The sequence below is a fragment of the Genypterus blacodes genome, unplaced genomic scaffold (assembly GCF_046128005.1).
Source record: "Genypterus blacodes isolate CSIRO-AG114 ecotype Tasmania unplaced genomic scaffold, CSIRO-AGI_Gbla_v1 ptg000138l_1, whole genome shotgun sequence".
NCBI classification, from domain to species: domain Eukaryota; kingdom Metazoa; phylum Chordata; class Actinopteri; order Ophidiiformes; family Ophidiidae; genus Genypterus; species Genypterus blacodes.
In genome coordinates, this window is record NW_027466940.1 from 1007975 (window position 1) to 1024186 (window position 16212).

The following is a 16212-nucleotide window of genomic DNA, read 5'->3' on the forward strand; positions in this document are numbered from 1 at the left end:
TTTTCAGCTATAAATCTCAACTTGTTTTGTTCATGTTACAAAATTACATGTCGGTTGCCAGGAGGAACGACATCTACTGTGTCTCTAATGTGTTTCTGTAAACGTGTTCACATAGAAAAGGGCTTCCCTTCAAGATTACTCATCGTTTTTACACAGTGCAGTCATGTCAGCAGTATTATTCATTTATGCCGTCATTTAGCTGGATTACTCAATAAAACATCCGTGTCCTTGTAGGTGGATGACGAATGGGATGTGTAATAGCGCGAGCCGGCTGACGCGCATGCTCAGAGCCGCACCATTTCGCAGTACAGTACACGGCCCAGACAAGCGCTCGAGGGCTCCGCGCGCGGCCAATGAGGACACGCGATTCTACCCGTGACGTCACGCGCCACTCCTCTTACTAAAGAAGGAAACAAACATCCATCCAGAAGGACCCAGAGACGGAGAGCGAGAGGGAGGAGGACAGGAGAGGAGGAGAGAGTTAAATCCATCTGAACCAGCCTGAGACGGAGGACAACAACACATATCCTTGAGAGGAAGAAAAGGATCTTGCCAGGACCTGGAATTCTCGACTTTTCTTCGGTTAGACGCGACTAGTGTACAGTTTTCCTGTCATCTCACGGGGGATCTACGTCGATTTTTAGCAGGTGAGGTTCTCGGATTGTTGTTTTTTCTTTCGTTCTTTGAGAACAAAGATGATCGGTCAAGTGAGCTTGTGGTCGGTCGGTCATGGCGACCTTTAACGCTGGATCTGTAAGGTCAGCTGGTGCGTGCGCGGCTGTTTGTGTCGTAAATAAGTCGTTTCTGCTGGATGAAGTTATCACCGCCGACACCTCCTCCATTTCCACCTCCTCCTGCTGGCTGGAAATATCACAAGCCTCCGAACGTGACTCCTCTGTGTGGGGGAAAACAAGGGAGGGAGCCAGCTAGCGGCTGCTGGGGGGATGGGGGCCAAAGCCTGCTAATTCACGGCCGCAAATAGATGTTTTACTCTCCGTAGAACAAGAGAAATGGCGTTAAACGACACTGGACAGTACGAATCAGAATGCTAGTACTTGTCTGCGGGTCGTGCTAGTTCCATGTTCGGATGAAACCAATGGCTTTGTGTCTGCGTTAGGGGACAAAAAACACCAGACAAGTCGTTTCTAAGTACCGAAGTTAAATGATCGAGTCGAGGTTGCCCTGTTGAGAACGTGTAAATGGTCCCATTTTGGGAGAAAATACACCGAGAAGGAGGATATGAAACGGTGTCTAAACAGGAAGCGGAGAGGTTGCAGACAAAGGAAGAAACAAAGGGAGCAGAGTGCAGCTCACACACCGCCTGGACCGATGGAGGTTCACTAAACCAGCGGTGTTGTTGCTTTATTGTCTGCCGCCTAGTTGCTTTACATTTGTTTTCAGCGAACATGTCCCACTTGACAGTGTCTCCGTGGGCTTTTTACGTCCCGTCCTTCACTGTGACTCAGTAGTTTTCAGCCCAGTTGGGGCCTGAAATTTGAGCCTCCATACAGGCGCTCATTCTTCCCCTTTTGTTGACTGGTAAACGCACGATTATCGCATCTATTCTGCTTTTCTAGCGCCGGTCAAATGTCGGTCGTTCCAGACGCTAACATACACAATTTCCAGCTCGACTAGTTTAGGCGATGTGCTGCTGCGTTAGTTTGTGATGAAAGGCAGGAGGAGTGTGGTCGTTAATCTGCTTCATGCTGGAAACCCCCCGAGTTCCCCCGCGGATGGAACGACAATACACGCTCTTCTCCGTGATGGAGTCTTAATTTGGGTTTATTACCACATGCTAACGAACACATGACCCTTCTGGGTTCTAATCCATCAAATTTGCTCGACTGTTGGCATCCAGCTGGTACTTGTCACTAACACCATCAACAAAACATTGTTTCCGAAAGATCATGGCTGTTTTAAGGTCATCTTGGTATAACATAGTGATACACCAGTTACATATGTACATGTGATTCATATCAGGCTACTTAAGGAAGCAGATAAATGTGATTGTTATCCTCATTTGGTCCCGGTTTGTGGGGGTTCTAAGGTCAACATGCCTGTTGTGTGATTGACAGCTGATCCCCAACATGACAGCTGAGCCACACTGTCCATTGTTCCTTTGTGTCATGGGCACAACAGTCACTGCTCATCTGTACGTAGCTGTTGTCTTAATGTTCTTTGTTAGCACAAATACGTCATTTGTTGTTGCTGTCGTTATTCACTCTGGTCCATTTGGTCTCATTCGGATCAATATCTGTCTCTTTGAGGCCTTGTCTGGGAACTTGATCTCCAGACCTCGGCCCCCCCCCCTTAGTGAAAATGTAAATAATCACACTGCTGTTGTTGGGTTTAAAGAGAATTGCGTTGATAGTCGGCAGCAAATTGAATTTGAGCTACAGGGTCACGTTACCCAGCAGCAGCTCATAGCTCCTGTCCTGTGTTTGCAACAGTCAGCAGTCCAACACGTGATGCCGAGAGAGAGAAGGGCTCTGTGGGCTTTTCCCAGGAAACCCTTTGTTGACCAGCGTGCAGAAGGGGAGAAGGAGGTGGGAGGAAGCTGAAGGAAGCGCGGAGGTGTCTCTGGATTTAAAAGCGCTTGTTAGTGTGCTGGCGAGGTCAGGACATCTGAAATGAACTGACAGGATGTTCTGAGCTCGCTGCCAGCCTCTCCTGGAACACAAAGATCGCCCGGCCTGTTTGTGTCCATGACCAGAATATGAATCAGCTCCACGCCAAAGCAAGCGAGCAGCTGCTGTGTCAGAGCACAACAGGGCCAAAGGTTGTTTACGGGGAAATATGACACTGTTGCCGTGTAAGCTGCTTGTGTTTGTGTGTCTGTTATCACTCCATCAGGTGATTGGTTAAACAGTTGTGTAGGAGTGCTAGATAGACAGGATGCCTTTAAGCTTATTGAGGCCCCTACACACCCCCAGGCTTGTCTGTTCATTCATCAAGGTGTTTTTCTGCTCTTGCCACCAGGGCAGCGTCTCCTATTACACTACTTCCTGCTCCTGTGGTAGCACATTGCAGCAGAACAGAGCTATGTCGTCACATGGGGACATGTTTCCTAGACTGACGCCCATACACGCTCTGGGTTTCTGGGCGTGTGCGTGTGGAGAAATGACTCGGGAAGTTTTGAAATGCCTTATGTGGTAAGAACCACGGATAGGCGGAAAAACTCTGAGACTTTCTGGCCACTTTGTTCATTCATTATCCTACGTCCTCTGCTGGGAACAATTTCAGATGGATCTGTGTCAGCTTCTTCTTATCCAGAGGGAGGAAGCAAAGCGCCTGATGAGAGACGTACTGCTGAGACATTCGTCGTCACATATTAGTCATCACACATGAGGGTGATACACAGACTGCTGCCGGATTTCGAGCTGGAGGTTCATCGCCCCGAAAAACTGTGATTGAGATCATGATCCCTCACACAAGTGTTATTTTTGAAATGGCGACAAGTGTAAACAAGTGTTCGGAGAACTATTAAAATAGAGGTGAGGGGTGAACAGAGCTGTGGAACAGAACAGAGTCCAGTTACTGCCAAGGTGACGAGCAAAGCAGTGTGTGTTGTTTACGTCAAGGTGTGTGTGTGCATGCATGAAAGTTCTCGCTTTGTTTATCAGTGTTATAAGCATTCTGTTTCTCTCTCTCTCTGTTAGAAATGGCCCAGGAGACGAACCAGAGCCAGGTGCCCATGCTTTGTGCCACGGGCTGCGGTTTCTATGGCAACCCAAGAACCAATGGCATGTGCTCTGTATGCTACAAGGACCACCTGACGCGGCAGCAGAGCAGCGACCGCATGAGCCCCCTCAGCCCGATGGGTAAGACGTCACATAAACACAACACACAGGCAATGAGAGGGACCATGAGTGTGAAAGATGTTTTATGTATTGATGTATTGATATATTGATATATTGATAAGTTTATGAGAGGAGGATCACAAACATCTCCACCACTTAAACTTTTTGTGTTTCTCTCTCTCTCTCTCTCTCTCTCTCTCTTGACGTTACACAATAGTATACCTATGTGAATTCAGACGACTGGGGTTAATGACGTACAGTAATGTAGCCCGACCTGTACATGCAATATTAAGCGGTCCAGGTGAGGACAGGCTTCAAGAAAACAAGTGTGGTTGGTTTTAAAATGCAGCCAGTCGGTCCAGTGTGTGTTTCCCCAGCTCGCTCTCCTCCCTTTGCCCTCCCTGTCTGTTTTTCCACTGTGTAATGAAAGACAGCTGCTTACTTCATGACAGTGTTCAAGGCTTGTGGGGTGTAGAGCCCTCCGAGATCAAACTCTGACTTTTGTCCCGCAAATTGTCAGTAGCAAACAGTTTGAAGCCCTCTTTATTTTTTTGAGATAAGACATCACAGAGAGGCTACGACCAAGTTTATGTGGATTGTAGCTTCAGGTAGAGAAAGTGGTTTGAGAGTCAAGGTGGATGTGGTTGGATCTGGTTTGAGTACTTAAACTAAAAACACACATTCTGTACAATATGTTTGTTATGAGGACATCTTTGCTCCTGTATACATATTTGTTGGTTTTGCTAGACCATGAATACTGTTTGGAGGCAGTTTAGGTCACATGCAGGCTATAAGGAGTAGACACGCCTGGATCAACGCGTCTCTCTCATCGGGTCATTTCATCCTGATTACATATTGTTTAACAGTTTCTGTGAGTTAGAGGAGCTTGTGTTTGTACTTGTTCCTTCAGGCCCGATGGGTCTGGGCTTGGTCTTTGTTCTAAGTCTAACAGCTTCGTCTTCTCCCAACAGGCTCAGCTGCTAGTCCTACCTCAGAGGCTTCGGCCATCCAGAGACTAGAAGCCAGTCTAGCCAAGGTCGACGCCTCTCCTGCCTCTTCGCCCGACATGTCTAGGTCAGTACCGCTCACTTCGTTATAATGCCAATATGCGTGTGTGTGTGAATCGCCGGCTCATCCCTTTTTCTCCAACTGACCCTTCTCTCGCCGTGTCATCCGTGCAGAACTCTTCAAGGATCGTTGCCTGTGACTCAACAAATGACAGAGATGAGCATCTCGAGAGAGGACAAGCCAGAACCCCTAGAGCCTGGTAAGCAGACACACACACACACACACACACACACACACACACACACACACACACACACACACACACACACACACACACACACACACACACACACACACACACACACACACACACATATACACACCCAAAGACTGAACACATGCAGGTGACACACAGGCAAATATTCCACTCATTATGTTTTAAGCACAGTTGCATACCTCAGATCCAACTGCTGGTTTTAGTTACAGGCACCAAGACACAGGGGCTGTCTAAAAATAAGCCTGTTTAAAAATACTTCCACACCAGAGGGCTTCCTCAGATGTGATGCTGCTTGCCAAAAGCTTTCTCAGAGTAGTGCACTTCCTCTTCCAAATAAGAGGCGTCTGAGTGGGGACAGTGTAGAGAGATAAGACGTATCATTTCAGTCTAACACACATCGAGTATCAAGCACAGAGCGGAAAGAACTTCTCTAATCTTCTTCTCGTGTAATACTGAAACCGAACGTGACTGATTAGTGTTTCTAACTTCCCTTTCCTGTCGTCTCTCCTTTCTCACACACACAGTTGTAAGCCAGCCTGCTGCCTCGAGCCCCGGACCCATAGCTTCTTCCAGCAGCGATGACGGCAAGAATGACACCCCTAAGCCCAAGAAGAACAGGTGCTTCATGTGCCGCAAGAGGGTGGGCCTTACAGGTGAGCACAGCACGTCTGCATATCAGGCCTCTACCAAACGGAGGAGATGTTGGAGTAGCTTTTAGAAGCTTTTCGAAGTGTTTTATGGATAGTTTTCTATAGTTCCAATTCACAAATTTGTACAGACTGCCATAAAAAATGCTCCAACTTACAAAAACAATGTCAGTAACCTATTTTGGATTTAATTGCCCCCCAGTTCCTTATATTTCGCCAGAATAACTCAACCTTTGTGCTTCCAGGGTTCGACTGTCGCTGTGGTAACCTGTTCTGCGGCCTCCACCGATACTCGGACAAGCACAACTGTCCCTACGACTACAAAGCCGAGGCCGCCGCCAAGATCCGCAAAGAGAACCCCGTGGTGGTGGCAGACAAGATCCAGAGAATATAGAGCCAGCGAACGAACGGCCAAATGGCAGCGACGGCAACAAAACCCTTGACATATAAAAAGACTGGAGTGTGAGTGTGAGCCTCTGAAACGAGCACCGGCACGAGTGGCTAAACCGGGATCGAAAAAGACTTGATTTACAAAATGACAACCTCAAGAAAAAGAAGAAGAAGAAAAAAAGAAAAGATCCGGTCTGAGGGAGATGCATGAATGATCACTTTTCTCCTTTTTGATTAATTCATTAGTTTGTTTTATCCTCTTTTATGTGGTGTGACTTTGCCGATGTTCAGTCCTTTTTTTTTTAAGAATATGTATTGTCTTATTGATAAGAGCAGCCCAGGGTTTACTGTCCAGGACATGCTGCGCTCCTTTCACCCAAACCAGGCGCCATTTTGTGCCAAACCACAAACAGCCATTTTACCCTGACCCGGACGCGCGTGGAGACGCCGTGTCGGCCCGTTCAATGCGTTCAGTCAACAGTCATCAAATCCTGTTCTGTGTTCCGTTGGAATCGGTCGACATTTTAGAGAACCGTACAACTGTCCCCCACCTGCACAAGGGGCTTTGTTACTTTGTCTCTGTCTTTCCTAGCTTTACCTACCTCACAGCTCCCAAGTTAAGCTTTGTCGTCTTCCCTTTTGCTTTCTTTACATCCGCTTATTTGACTCCTCCCTCTCCCCTCTCCCCCCATGAGAAGATTGGGTCAGCTGCATCAGTAACAGCCACACCTGGGCGTTCGATCGGCGGCGCGGCAGTCTGCAGTATGATGGAGGGAGAAAGGGACAAGACGATTTCTCTGTGATTTATTCAGTCTGAACTCTTGCAGTGGGCATACCAATGGGTGAATAAGATCCAAACTGGTCTGCGCTCCGACTAGTAGTAATGTCCGAATGTTTGGTGGAGGGTTGTGCTGTACTGATCTAAGAGGAGTGGGGGTGGCACCGGTTCCTGGCAGGCCTGGTATGTGAATTTCGGCTATGTGACACCGTAATGGGGCATGAATGAATGAACGAGTGGGATAATGCATGAGTTACTCTTCATCTGCAGTAGTGTTTTCAAGATGATTCTACATGGCATCACTCAACTAGTGTTCCGGTCATTCTTATTTTGCTGAGCGACAATTTTCTGTTATGTTGAAATTCTGTTTTATTAGCTTTTATCTCTTCCATTGATATTGTACTGACGTTAGCGCATGTATTCAGTGCATTTGTGGAAATAGGGTATGTGAACGCTTTTGTTTTCCTTTTTTTGTATGCGCTAACAGACGTACGTGTGAGCACAGTGTGTGTCCGTGTGCGTGAGAGAGAGAGAGGGAGAGTGTGTGTGTGTGTGTTGTTCCCCAACCGTTTGTCTGTGGAGCTACCCGGTTTAACAGCACATGTTTACAGAACTACAGGAGCATGCCAGAGCTAGATTTATGAAAATAATAGATACCAAGATTAGATGTTACTTCTCATCTGTCTAACAGCTATTGGTCCGCGTGTCTGCTTTAGAGCACTGTAGAGAAGTGTGTGTGTGTGTGTGTATGTGTTTGTGTGCGTGCATGTGCACCTACCTGTGCAAAGTGTGTTTCCATGGCTGCCTGACACATTGAACCCCATGTATGTCTGTGACTTGTGTTAATCTCCCCTGTAAGGATGTTTTTCATTTTAAAAACAACTGTATGTATCCGTTTGAGTTTTTCCCTTTCTGATTCTTAGTTATATGCAAATTTGTACAAAAAATGAAAAAACAACAAACTGTGTTGATATTTATGTATTACATATAATCTTGCTATCCAGCATTACAGCAGAATTGTATCATGTAAATAAACTGTACAGAGAGACATTACCAGGCCTCATCATCTGCTCATTTATGCTGCTCGCCTGCCTTGTTTCCAAATATTGTAGGAAGTCCTGGAGCTTTAATCGCTGATGTATTTTTAGCGTTTGGGTTTGCCTTTTAAAGGAAAATGCAGCGGAAATCAGCAGGAACGCATTGAAAACATTCCCGTGTGTGTGTGCGTGCTTGGACAGAAAGCAATATGATATGTTGATGTCACATGAGGGCAGTTGACCAACCATACTCCCCTGACCCCCTCATTCTAACATACAGTACAACATTGTGTAAAACACCAACAGGAAGTGACCCCTGTGAGTTCATAGAGGTCAGTTGTCCTGTTTTCACATGCTGAATGATGCTGGAATCCCCCTTTAAGATGAACAGATGAAGGCCTTAGGCATCAGGAGCCCTGGTCTAAGTGTTCTGCACTTCTGCTTCCCACAGGCTAACCTGCCCTCATTTCTTCTTCACACTAAACCATGACAGCCTGGGTCACACAGGACGCATTAGCGCCTACATCTGAGCCTCTGTCACACACCATCTAGGCCTTGATAAGGAAGAGATTTGTGTTTTAGGTGCAGAACGCACAGTGTGTGTGTGTGTTACACAATGTGCTTTCTCACACTCTTGTTGGGAGCTGTGTTTTGGCAGCTGGCATAGCGTCAACAGCTGCTCGAGCAGCTGAGGTGTGTTTCTGTGACAGAAAGATACAAAGAGTTCACTGTCTGGACACGTGTGCTGTGTGATGCACAAATGAATCAAACGCAGATCAGAACCTTGCAGAACATCAAGTCCTCCCTAGTTTGCTTTATAGTTTTGTGAGCTCAGGCTTTTAGTCTATTTTTGTGTGCAAAAAAGGAGGAAATTAAGTTGTTAAGTGATTTTCTGGAACCACATTCACTTCATGATTCAGATCATCTATGTACTTGTGATGAGAGACTTTGTTGTAGATCTTCTGAGCTCTGGATCTGTGTTGAGAATGAATCAAAGTTTAGAGGAGTGCATGTGATTTACAACATGGTAACATGGATGGAAGGAGTCATACTCAAACTGTGTGTGTGTGAATGTGTACATGTGCAATCATTCAGGTTGGACACGCTTCAGTTCCAGTCCCCGCCCTTTAACCTGTAATACAGTTTCTCAGATCTGTGTAGCCCATTTGTCTGAATCAGTCTTCTTCTGCCACAGGCTTTGACTGTTTAAGAGGAACAGATCAACCAATGTCCGTCATGTGACTTCAGACGACAGATGCTGTAGCCAGATGTACAAGCATCAGCCTAGAGGATGAAAAGTTATATAGGTCTGCAGACGTCCACGTCAAATATATTTTCCTCCTTTTCTGATCTGAAAATGTAGATATGTAGGCAGGTGAGGCGTTACAGTCAATGTTTCATTAGTATCATTAAGTTTTTGTATTAATGCCCATAAAACAATAGAGACCTCCAGCTCTATTTATAGGTTTTCCGGTGTGCTTGCATAATTGTGTTCAGCTGTAATACAGTGGACAAGATCAAAGATCACAAATGCAACTCAGCTTTTCCGGCCTCTTGTTTGCTGCCAAACCCTCCCGGGATCCAGCTTCTCTCTTCCTTCTTCTCCTTGCTTGTCTGCTATCTCGTGTTGCCTTCTTGATGCTGCCCAACCCTCAGCTTTTACCGCTTCTAGTTTGCTTTTCCAACTTCTTTTTGTAAGTCATAAATACAGTCAGACCACCAACCAGGCGACCCCCCAAGATCTTCTACACAATTTCAGTTCCTTCGTAATACAATAAATCAAATCCATATCATACTTAAGTCTTTGAGCTAAGGAAAATGCTGAGAAGAGCACAATTTACTGTATCACTTTGACAGCACAGTTTGTGCTGTAAATGTGATACTACACAACAATGACGTAAATAACAAAAATACCATCAAGTATTTTTCAAGTGTCTGAAGGTCATTTACCTACCATATCACAATGAACTCACACCAATCGCTGCCCGCTTGGATAAACGCTTCGCAATCGTTTCTCGACATAAAAATGGGCCAGCATTCATGAAAATATTCCCAATTTAAAGTTTAAGGGTTAAATTGTGCAAATACATTGTTAATAAGATGTGGAATGTTCTGATTCTATGAAGTAAAAGACCATCTGGCTATCAAGGGCACATAAAACAATCTCCTTGAACACAGGATACCACCATCTATGCTAGCTATATGTTGTATTTCAGTTATTTCCCTCAGGATAATAAACTTTCACCTTATCTTATCTTTTATCTTATCTTATTTCGAGGCAGGATTAGGCTCTAACCACTTGCACGCACGGCTAGAGAAGAGAATGTGCACACGAGGAGATCATTTGTCTTGTCCTGGGACACAAACTGCCTAAAACATAACAAGGGCTGAAGGACAGAACTGAACAGGCAGCAGACATTATAACCTGGATGAATGAACAAGATAGGAAAGTGTGCGAGGGCGTGTTTCTGTGTGTGTGTGTGTGTGTGTGTGTGAAGCTGAAGCTGAAGCTGACCTAGCAGAGAGAGAGAGAGAGGAGAGGGAGGGAGGCAGGCAGGCAGTGTGGTTCAGAGATTAGGGAGGGTTGACCTGGGTTAGCATCACTAAGCATTTCCAGAGTCAAACCAGATTAGACCGGTCTGAGTCCAGGCCTGAACGACGACTCACAGGCACAAATACGGCGAATCACACAAAAAAAAGAAGAAAAAGATGCATTAACACGCTGACATCAATTCATCAGCTTCATAGCGAAAACAGGCTTTCTTTTCGAGGTCATCTGTTCACAACATCCCTCTCCCTATCGCACACACACACACACACACACACACACACACACACACAGAGCAGTGCTGGTAAAAGGTGAGGTCAGGTGAGGTGACCTCTAGAATTAGCCTGTAAACATATCTGCCTCTGAGTTGGCATCGACTCATCAAGGAAACCGCCTCTGACTCACGGATTACAGGGCTAGTAGCCTCAGTGGGGGGGGGGGGGGGGGCAGCCAACCAAGACAAACACTGTTGTGTCGGCTCTTTGCTGAGCTTGTTGGCGAGAGACGGCAGCGTGAGATAATGACATCACCATGCAAACCTTATTCATCACGACCTGGTTTGTGTTTCTAAATATGGACGCTGCCTATTGAGGACAAGACACACACACACACACAGGATGAAATGGTGACAAAGCATTTGGAAGGAAGAGTGAAATCACACACACAAGTAATCAGTAAAAATGTACTACAGTAGCAATTTAAGTGAATCAAATCATCCCAAAATAAAGTAAATTACAATATACCTCAATCCAAACCATGAGTTTTAAAACAAGAACAAGAAACCTTTCATCATCCAAGGCTGCATGGGGTCAAATGAGGTGAGTAGGATGGGTGGAGAAGTATCTTAAAGCAGCCAACACAAGAGATACTCCCATCCAGTACAGACGTACAGACCTGCAGGACATACTCAATATCAATCAATCAATTAATCAATTAATTAATCTGAAAAAAAATATCTCCACCCTTGGTTGCACATTTTCAGCTAAACTTCTAACATTCCAAAGCTCACATTGCTTCATAAAGTCAAATATGTCAGCATGTATCGTTCTGTGCCAAATTTACATCAACAAAGTCATTCTTCTTAAAGTGCGATGTGTGATACTCGTTTACTATTTGACATTTAAGAGTCCATGTTGCTGTTAACAGAGGATTCTTACACATCAAACTCAGTTTATTGCTCATGTGGATCCTCTTCTGTATGAGAGAACGCTTGCAAACTCTGATGAACAGCGCCCCCTGCAGCAACAAACGCCTCAGTGCAGTTGTTTTCATGCTGTTAGTGGTGTTGATGCTCCTCCCCTCTCTTCTTCTTCACTTCCAGACTAATTTAACATTACCGGGCGGCTCGCAGCTCATGGACTGTGCCTGGCTGATTTGACAACAATAGCTCACGTCCACATACTCCAGCATCTTGCACCGTTGCATTATACTCTTTAATGTTGCCATGGTCACGTCGGTGCGGGTCAGGACGAGGTGCTGCACCCGGCTGAGAGGCCGGGGCGGGTCTGAGGCGGCGGCGCCGGGCTGTGAGTCCACCTGTCCGCCCCCGCCGGCTCTGAGGTGGATGTCGTGCAAAACGGAGTTCAGAGGGCACGGCAGGGACACCAGGGAGATCTTCTCCAGCAGAGGAGAGCCAGAGAGGAGACATCTCAGCGTCCACTTCAGGGACATCATGGAAAAGGGAGGCTTCATCTGGCTGTGATCGTAGGAGAAACTTCAGACACAAAGGAGATGCAAAGTGATGGTTAGTTTATTGAATATTTTACTCAAAGTCATTTCAATCTACTTATCAAATAGTCTAATCTTAGACTCAGATAAAGTCAGTGATGGTTCGGATCCCCTCTAGCACTCAATAGTTCCCGGCAGTCATGTTTTCATCACCAGTTGTCTGATGTCAACAGAGGACTTACTTGAGCGTGAGAGAGCGGAGGTCTGGCAGATGCAGATGATGTTGATCGCCTCTCTCATCCTCCTCTCTGTCTTGCAACCACCGTATGGTGGGAGGATTGGCACAGATGAGCAGGTCCCTGAGTTTAGGACAGGCCCTCATCAGATCCTGCAGAGGTACGGAAGAGCTGGTCTTCACTCCCTCCAGAGTGAGGGAAACCAGGGAGGAGCCGACGGCGCGCACAGCAGGGAGAAGGGCCGTAACGTTGCCCGGGTAGTGTACCGAGAGGCTCCGCAGCTGGCCCGACCAGGTCTGGAGCCACGAGGCTAACGGAGGCAATCCCCCGTTGTTCTGGTCAGCATCAAAGTCCAAGGCAAAAGAGTGGATGTCGGGACACAGCGGGGCGAAGCTCTGCAGAGAAGCACAATGTACGCCCCTGACGTCCCTCAGACGCAGTGTGAGGTTTTCCTCAGCCGACTGTGACGCCACTCTTCCTCTGTCGTCTACATGTGCTCTTCTGCTGCTCCGCTCTTCTGCATCTCCACCTGTCTTGTCCTCACTCTCACTTCCATACCCGTCCCATAATCTCCTATCCCCCTCTTCTTCTGCATCATCATCCTCTTTACCAGCTGCTCCTTCTGCCTTCGCTCTCTTACTGTCCGCACCGAGCCTCGCCATCCATACTTCCTCCAGCCTAGGCACTGCTTCTCTGCTTGTGAACTCGTCCGTCTGGCTAAAGTCTCTGCGGTGGATGAGACTGCAGGCCTGAGCGAGGCCAACCAGCGCCACCCGCTCCAGGTACGGCAGGGAGAGAAGGAGGTAAGCGGCAGCTGCGACAGGTTCTCCCTCCTCTTCCCCAAACCCAATATCCAAAGCTAGTAGGCTGCTGATGGGGAGCGGAGACAGGGCTGAGGAAAAGGATGAGGAGCCGTCAGATGTGGAGGGAGAAGAGTGAGATTTAGATCTACACGGACAACCAGACGACGAGCAAGAAACCCCGCTCACAAGTGGAAGCAGCGCTGCGGGGGAAAGGAAGTGACAGCGGGATACATCTAGGTGACGCAGCAAAGGGCAATGGTGGGCGATGGTCCTGATGACGGCTCTGTCACAGGGAGTACCAGCCAGGGAGAGAGAGCGCAGGCTGGGGAGACAGCAGAGCGTTTCAGACAACACCTTGGAAGGCAGCTGCTGGACTCCAGACAGGTCAAGACTCCACAGGGCCTGAGAAGAAACGTTGTTCAGCATTTACATCAGCAGCTTAAGGTCAGAAACACTTTGATTATGTGTGTGATTATGACCTGACCTGGCAACGTGCACCAATGAGGGTGCAGAGGGCGGAGGTGGCCAGACCAGGACAGCTGCTCAGAGCCAGAACCCGGAGCTGAGGGACCAGCAAGAGATGGAGGGCCGCCCGGGACAACAGCTTCCTGGAGGTCAGCAGACACGTCAGCTCCTCGAGCAGCTCAGATGCTGGAAAGAGGAAGAGGTTTGGACGTGACCCAATGTGTGTGAAGTGAAATCAGACAGTGCTTTGACGTCCCAAAACTTACGGAGTATGTTAAAAGGTCCCATGATGTACCGGAATACGTACTGATCCATGTACTTTTCTTCGTAGTCCTTCACCCACATCTTCATGTTCTCTGCTAGGCTCAGCAGGCAGAGTCTCCCTAGGGACAGGACAGAGCCGTCCTCGTCTGTCTTCCTGAACTTCCCCATACACGGCTTGGGCTTCTTCTTCTTGGCTCCTGCGCCGGCTCTAGATTTGAACAGAGGCATCGCTGGCCGGTGGCAGGGCTGGAAGCAAAGCAGACAAGAGAACAAATTCATGAACTAAAGTAAAAACGATGTCATGTGTAATGTACTGTATAAAACTTAGAAGTCTTCATCTTCTTCATCCTCAAAGAAATGACAAGTACAAGAGTCCCTCTGTCTTTTTTATTTACACTGTTATACAGGAACTGACAGAGAGAGAGGGGGCGGGAAAGGGAGAGAGAGAGAGAGAGAGAGAGAGAGAGAGAGAGAGAGAGAGAGAGAGCGAGAGAGAGAGAGAGAGAGAGAGAGCGAGCGTAGACTCGTAGAAAGGATCGATTTTAACTTACCTAATCAGACAGAAAGAGTTTTACTTTTTAGCTCCAACAACCAAATGAAGAACTACGGGAGGTACCAACAACCTTTGGCCGCCGAGACTCTTCACACACTACTTCCCGTCCACGTCATTAGACATTTTACTCCCTGAATTGAGTCTATCAGGCACAACTTCCGTAATAAACGTATTAATTCCTCTGCAGCCAAGATATTATTACAGTTTGTAAAGGATTCATCAATGTAATTAACAATACAAACTCAAATTTGGTGTATACATACTGTTTAAACAGCATTCATAATTACAAAAAAAAACAACCTATGTAAATAATAACATAAAAAATAAAAAAATAAGAAAGCTAAAATAACTAAAAGCTAGTTTATTGTAGTTTCGATGTGAGGGGATGTACTGCAAATACGCGGAGGCGGATTTACCCTTAAAGACTAAAATCAGGGCACATAGCTCCTCTCTATCTTGAGACGGGGTCAAGAAAAAGTGTTCCAGAACCTCAGTGTTTGTCAGCACAGTGAACAATTTTCAATTCAGCAACACGTGTGAGACGACAGAATTTCTGTTGCTTTTCATTCAAATCATTTAATATGTAGCAAATATTATCTTTGTCGATATACATACTGACGTGTATGTATTAATTTTATTCTAATAGATTATTTAATTCAAATAATTAGTTATTTTCTTGTTTCACAACGCGGATTTACTCAATTCCCAACAAAAACATTAGGAATGAATAAATCCACTAAAGTTTGTAAAAGTAAAAAGGAAACAGTGACCTGAAAATGTGAAAAGTGTTTCCCTCTAGCGGCTATTGTCAGTACGCACACATTCAAATTTCAAGTTTATTTATCAGATATAGTATAGTTCAAACAGGGTTCACAATACAATGAAATGATATGGTAAGATAATGTTGGTATGATAACAATAACAATAACAATACTACTACTAATGCTAACAAATAATTATGTATTATCATTCTCATTATACAATTACAATCATAATTATTATTATTTATAATAATAAATGAATAAATAATAATAGTAATAACAATTCGATAAAGATAACATAAAGTAAGAACTATATAAAATGTAAACAAAATAAGGTGCAATATGGTTCTAGAAATAATGTTGTGTTGTGCAGGCAGCAGGTTATCGGGTATGAAGTGTTAGTTCAAGAGTTGGCGAGCCTGATGGCCCGGTGATAGAAACTGTCTTTCAGTCTGGTGGTGCCAGTGATGTGCTCTGCCGCCTCAACCACTCTCTGTAGTGATTTGCAGCTGTGGGCAGAACAGTTCACGTACCAGACGGGGATGCAGCCTGTCAGCAAGCTCTCGATGGTGCCCTTGTAGAAGATTTTTAGGATGTTGACGTTCATTCCAAACTTCCTCAGTCTTCTCAGGAAATAGAGCTGCTGGCGGGCCTTCTTAACCAGTGAGTGTGTGTAGTGTCCAGGAGAGGTCCTCAGTGATGTGTACCCCAAGGAGGTGCTGTTCTGAGTGCAGCTGAGGGTTTGACAGTCACTGACGTAGAGAACTCTCTCTCTCTCTCTCTCTCTTACACACACACACACACACACACACACACACACTCAGCTGTCACAAACACTCGGCGGAAACCAACGAGCCACACAAAAGGTCTGTCTGTGCTTTTGAAAGGTCAACAAACTGACAACTTCCCCAATCAACAAAAAGACATTTTTACACAACAGAATGACATGCTGCTAGACTTCAGTTAAAATAGATCTT

The 16212-nt window shown here is 46.0% G+C and overlaps 2 protein-coding genes across 2 annotated transcripts; one reads left to right on the plus strand and one right to left on the minus strand.

Annotated features, from left to right (window-relative positions):
- The first annotated feature begins 412 nt into the window (after positions 1-412).
- Positions 413-7953, plus strand: zfand5a (zinc finger, AN1-type domain 5a). The gene is made up of 6 exons (XM_076164698.1): positions 413-647; positions 3660-3821; positions 4772-4874; positions 4982-5067; positions 5610-5738; positions 5978-7953. The coding sequence occupies exons 2-6, from the start codon at positions 3662-3664 to the stop codon at positions 6124-6126; spliced, it is 627 nt and encodes a 208-aa protein (XP_076020813.1). The 5' UTR covers positions 413-647; positions 3660-3661; the 3' UTR covers positions 6127-7953.
- Positions 7954-11233: 3280 nt separating this feature from the next.
- Positions 11234-14619, minus strand: LOC143011678 (uncharacterized). The gene is made up of 5 exons (XM_076164643.1): positions 14473-14619; positions 13924-14167; positions 13677-13843; positions 12396-13594; positions 11234-12199 (listed from the first exon to the last, which is right to left on the minus strand). The coding sequence occupies exons 2-5, from the start codon at positions 14147-14149 to the stop codon at positions 11797-11799; spliced, it is 1995 nt and encodes a 664-aa protein (XP_076020758.1). The 5' UTR covers positions 14150-14167; positions 14473-14619; the 3' UTR covers positions 11234-11796.
- Between the last annotated feature and the right edge of the window lie 1593 nt (positions 14620-16212).

What these genes read in the sequence shown, in the direction of transcription:
- zfand5a (XM_076164698.1), top strand. Translation starts at nt 3,662, where the DNA reads ATGGCCCAGGAGACGAACCAGAGCCAGGTGCCCATGCTTTGTGCCACG. An exon ending in GAGCCCCCTCAGCCCGATGG is followed by an intron (nt 3,822 to 4,771) that starts GTAAGACGTCAC and finishes TTCTCCCAACAG; the next exon opens with GCTCAGCTGCTAGTCCTACC. An exon ending in GCCAGAACCCCTAGAGCCTG is followed by an intron (nt 5,068 to 5,609) that starts GTAAGCAGACAC and finishes TCACACACACAG; the next exon opens with TTGTAAGCCAGCCTGCTGCC.
- LOC143011678 (XM_076164643.1), bottom strand. Translation starts at nt 14,149, where the DNA reads ATGCCTCTGTTCAAATCTAGAGCCGGCGCAGGAGCCAAGAAGAAGAAG. An exon ending in GGGACCTTTTAACATACTCC is followed by an intron (nt 13,844 to 13,923) that starts GTAAGTTTTGGG and finishes TCCTCTTTCCAG; the next exon opens with CATCTGAGCTGCTCGAGGAG. An exon ending in CTCCGCTCTCTCACGCTCAA is followed by an intron (nt 12,200 to 12,395) that starts GTAAGTCCTCTG and finishes TTGTGTCTGAAG; the next exon opens with TTTCTCCTACGATCACAGCC.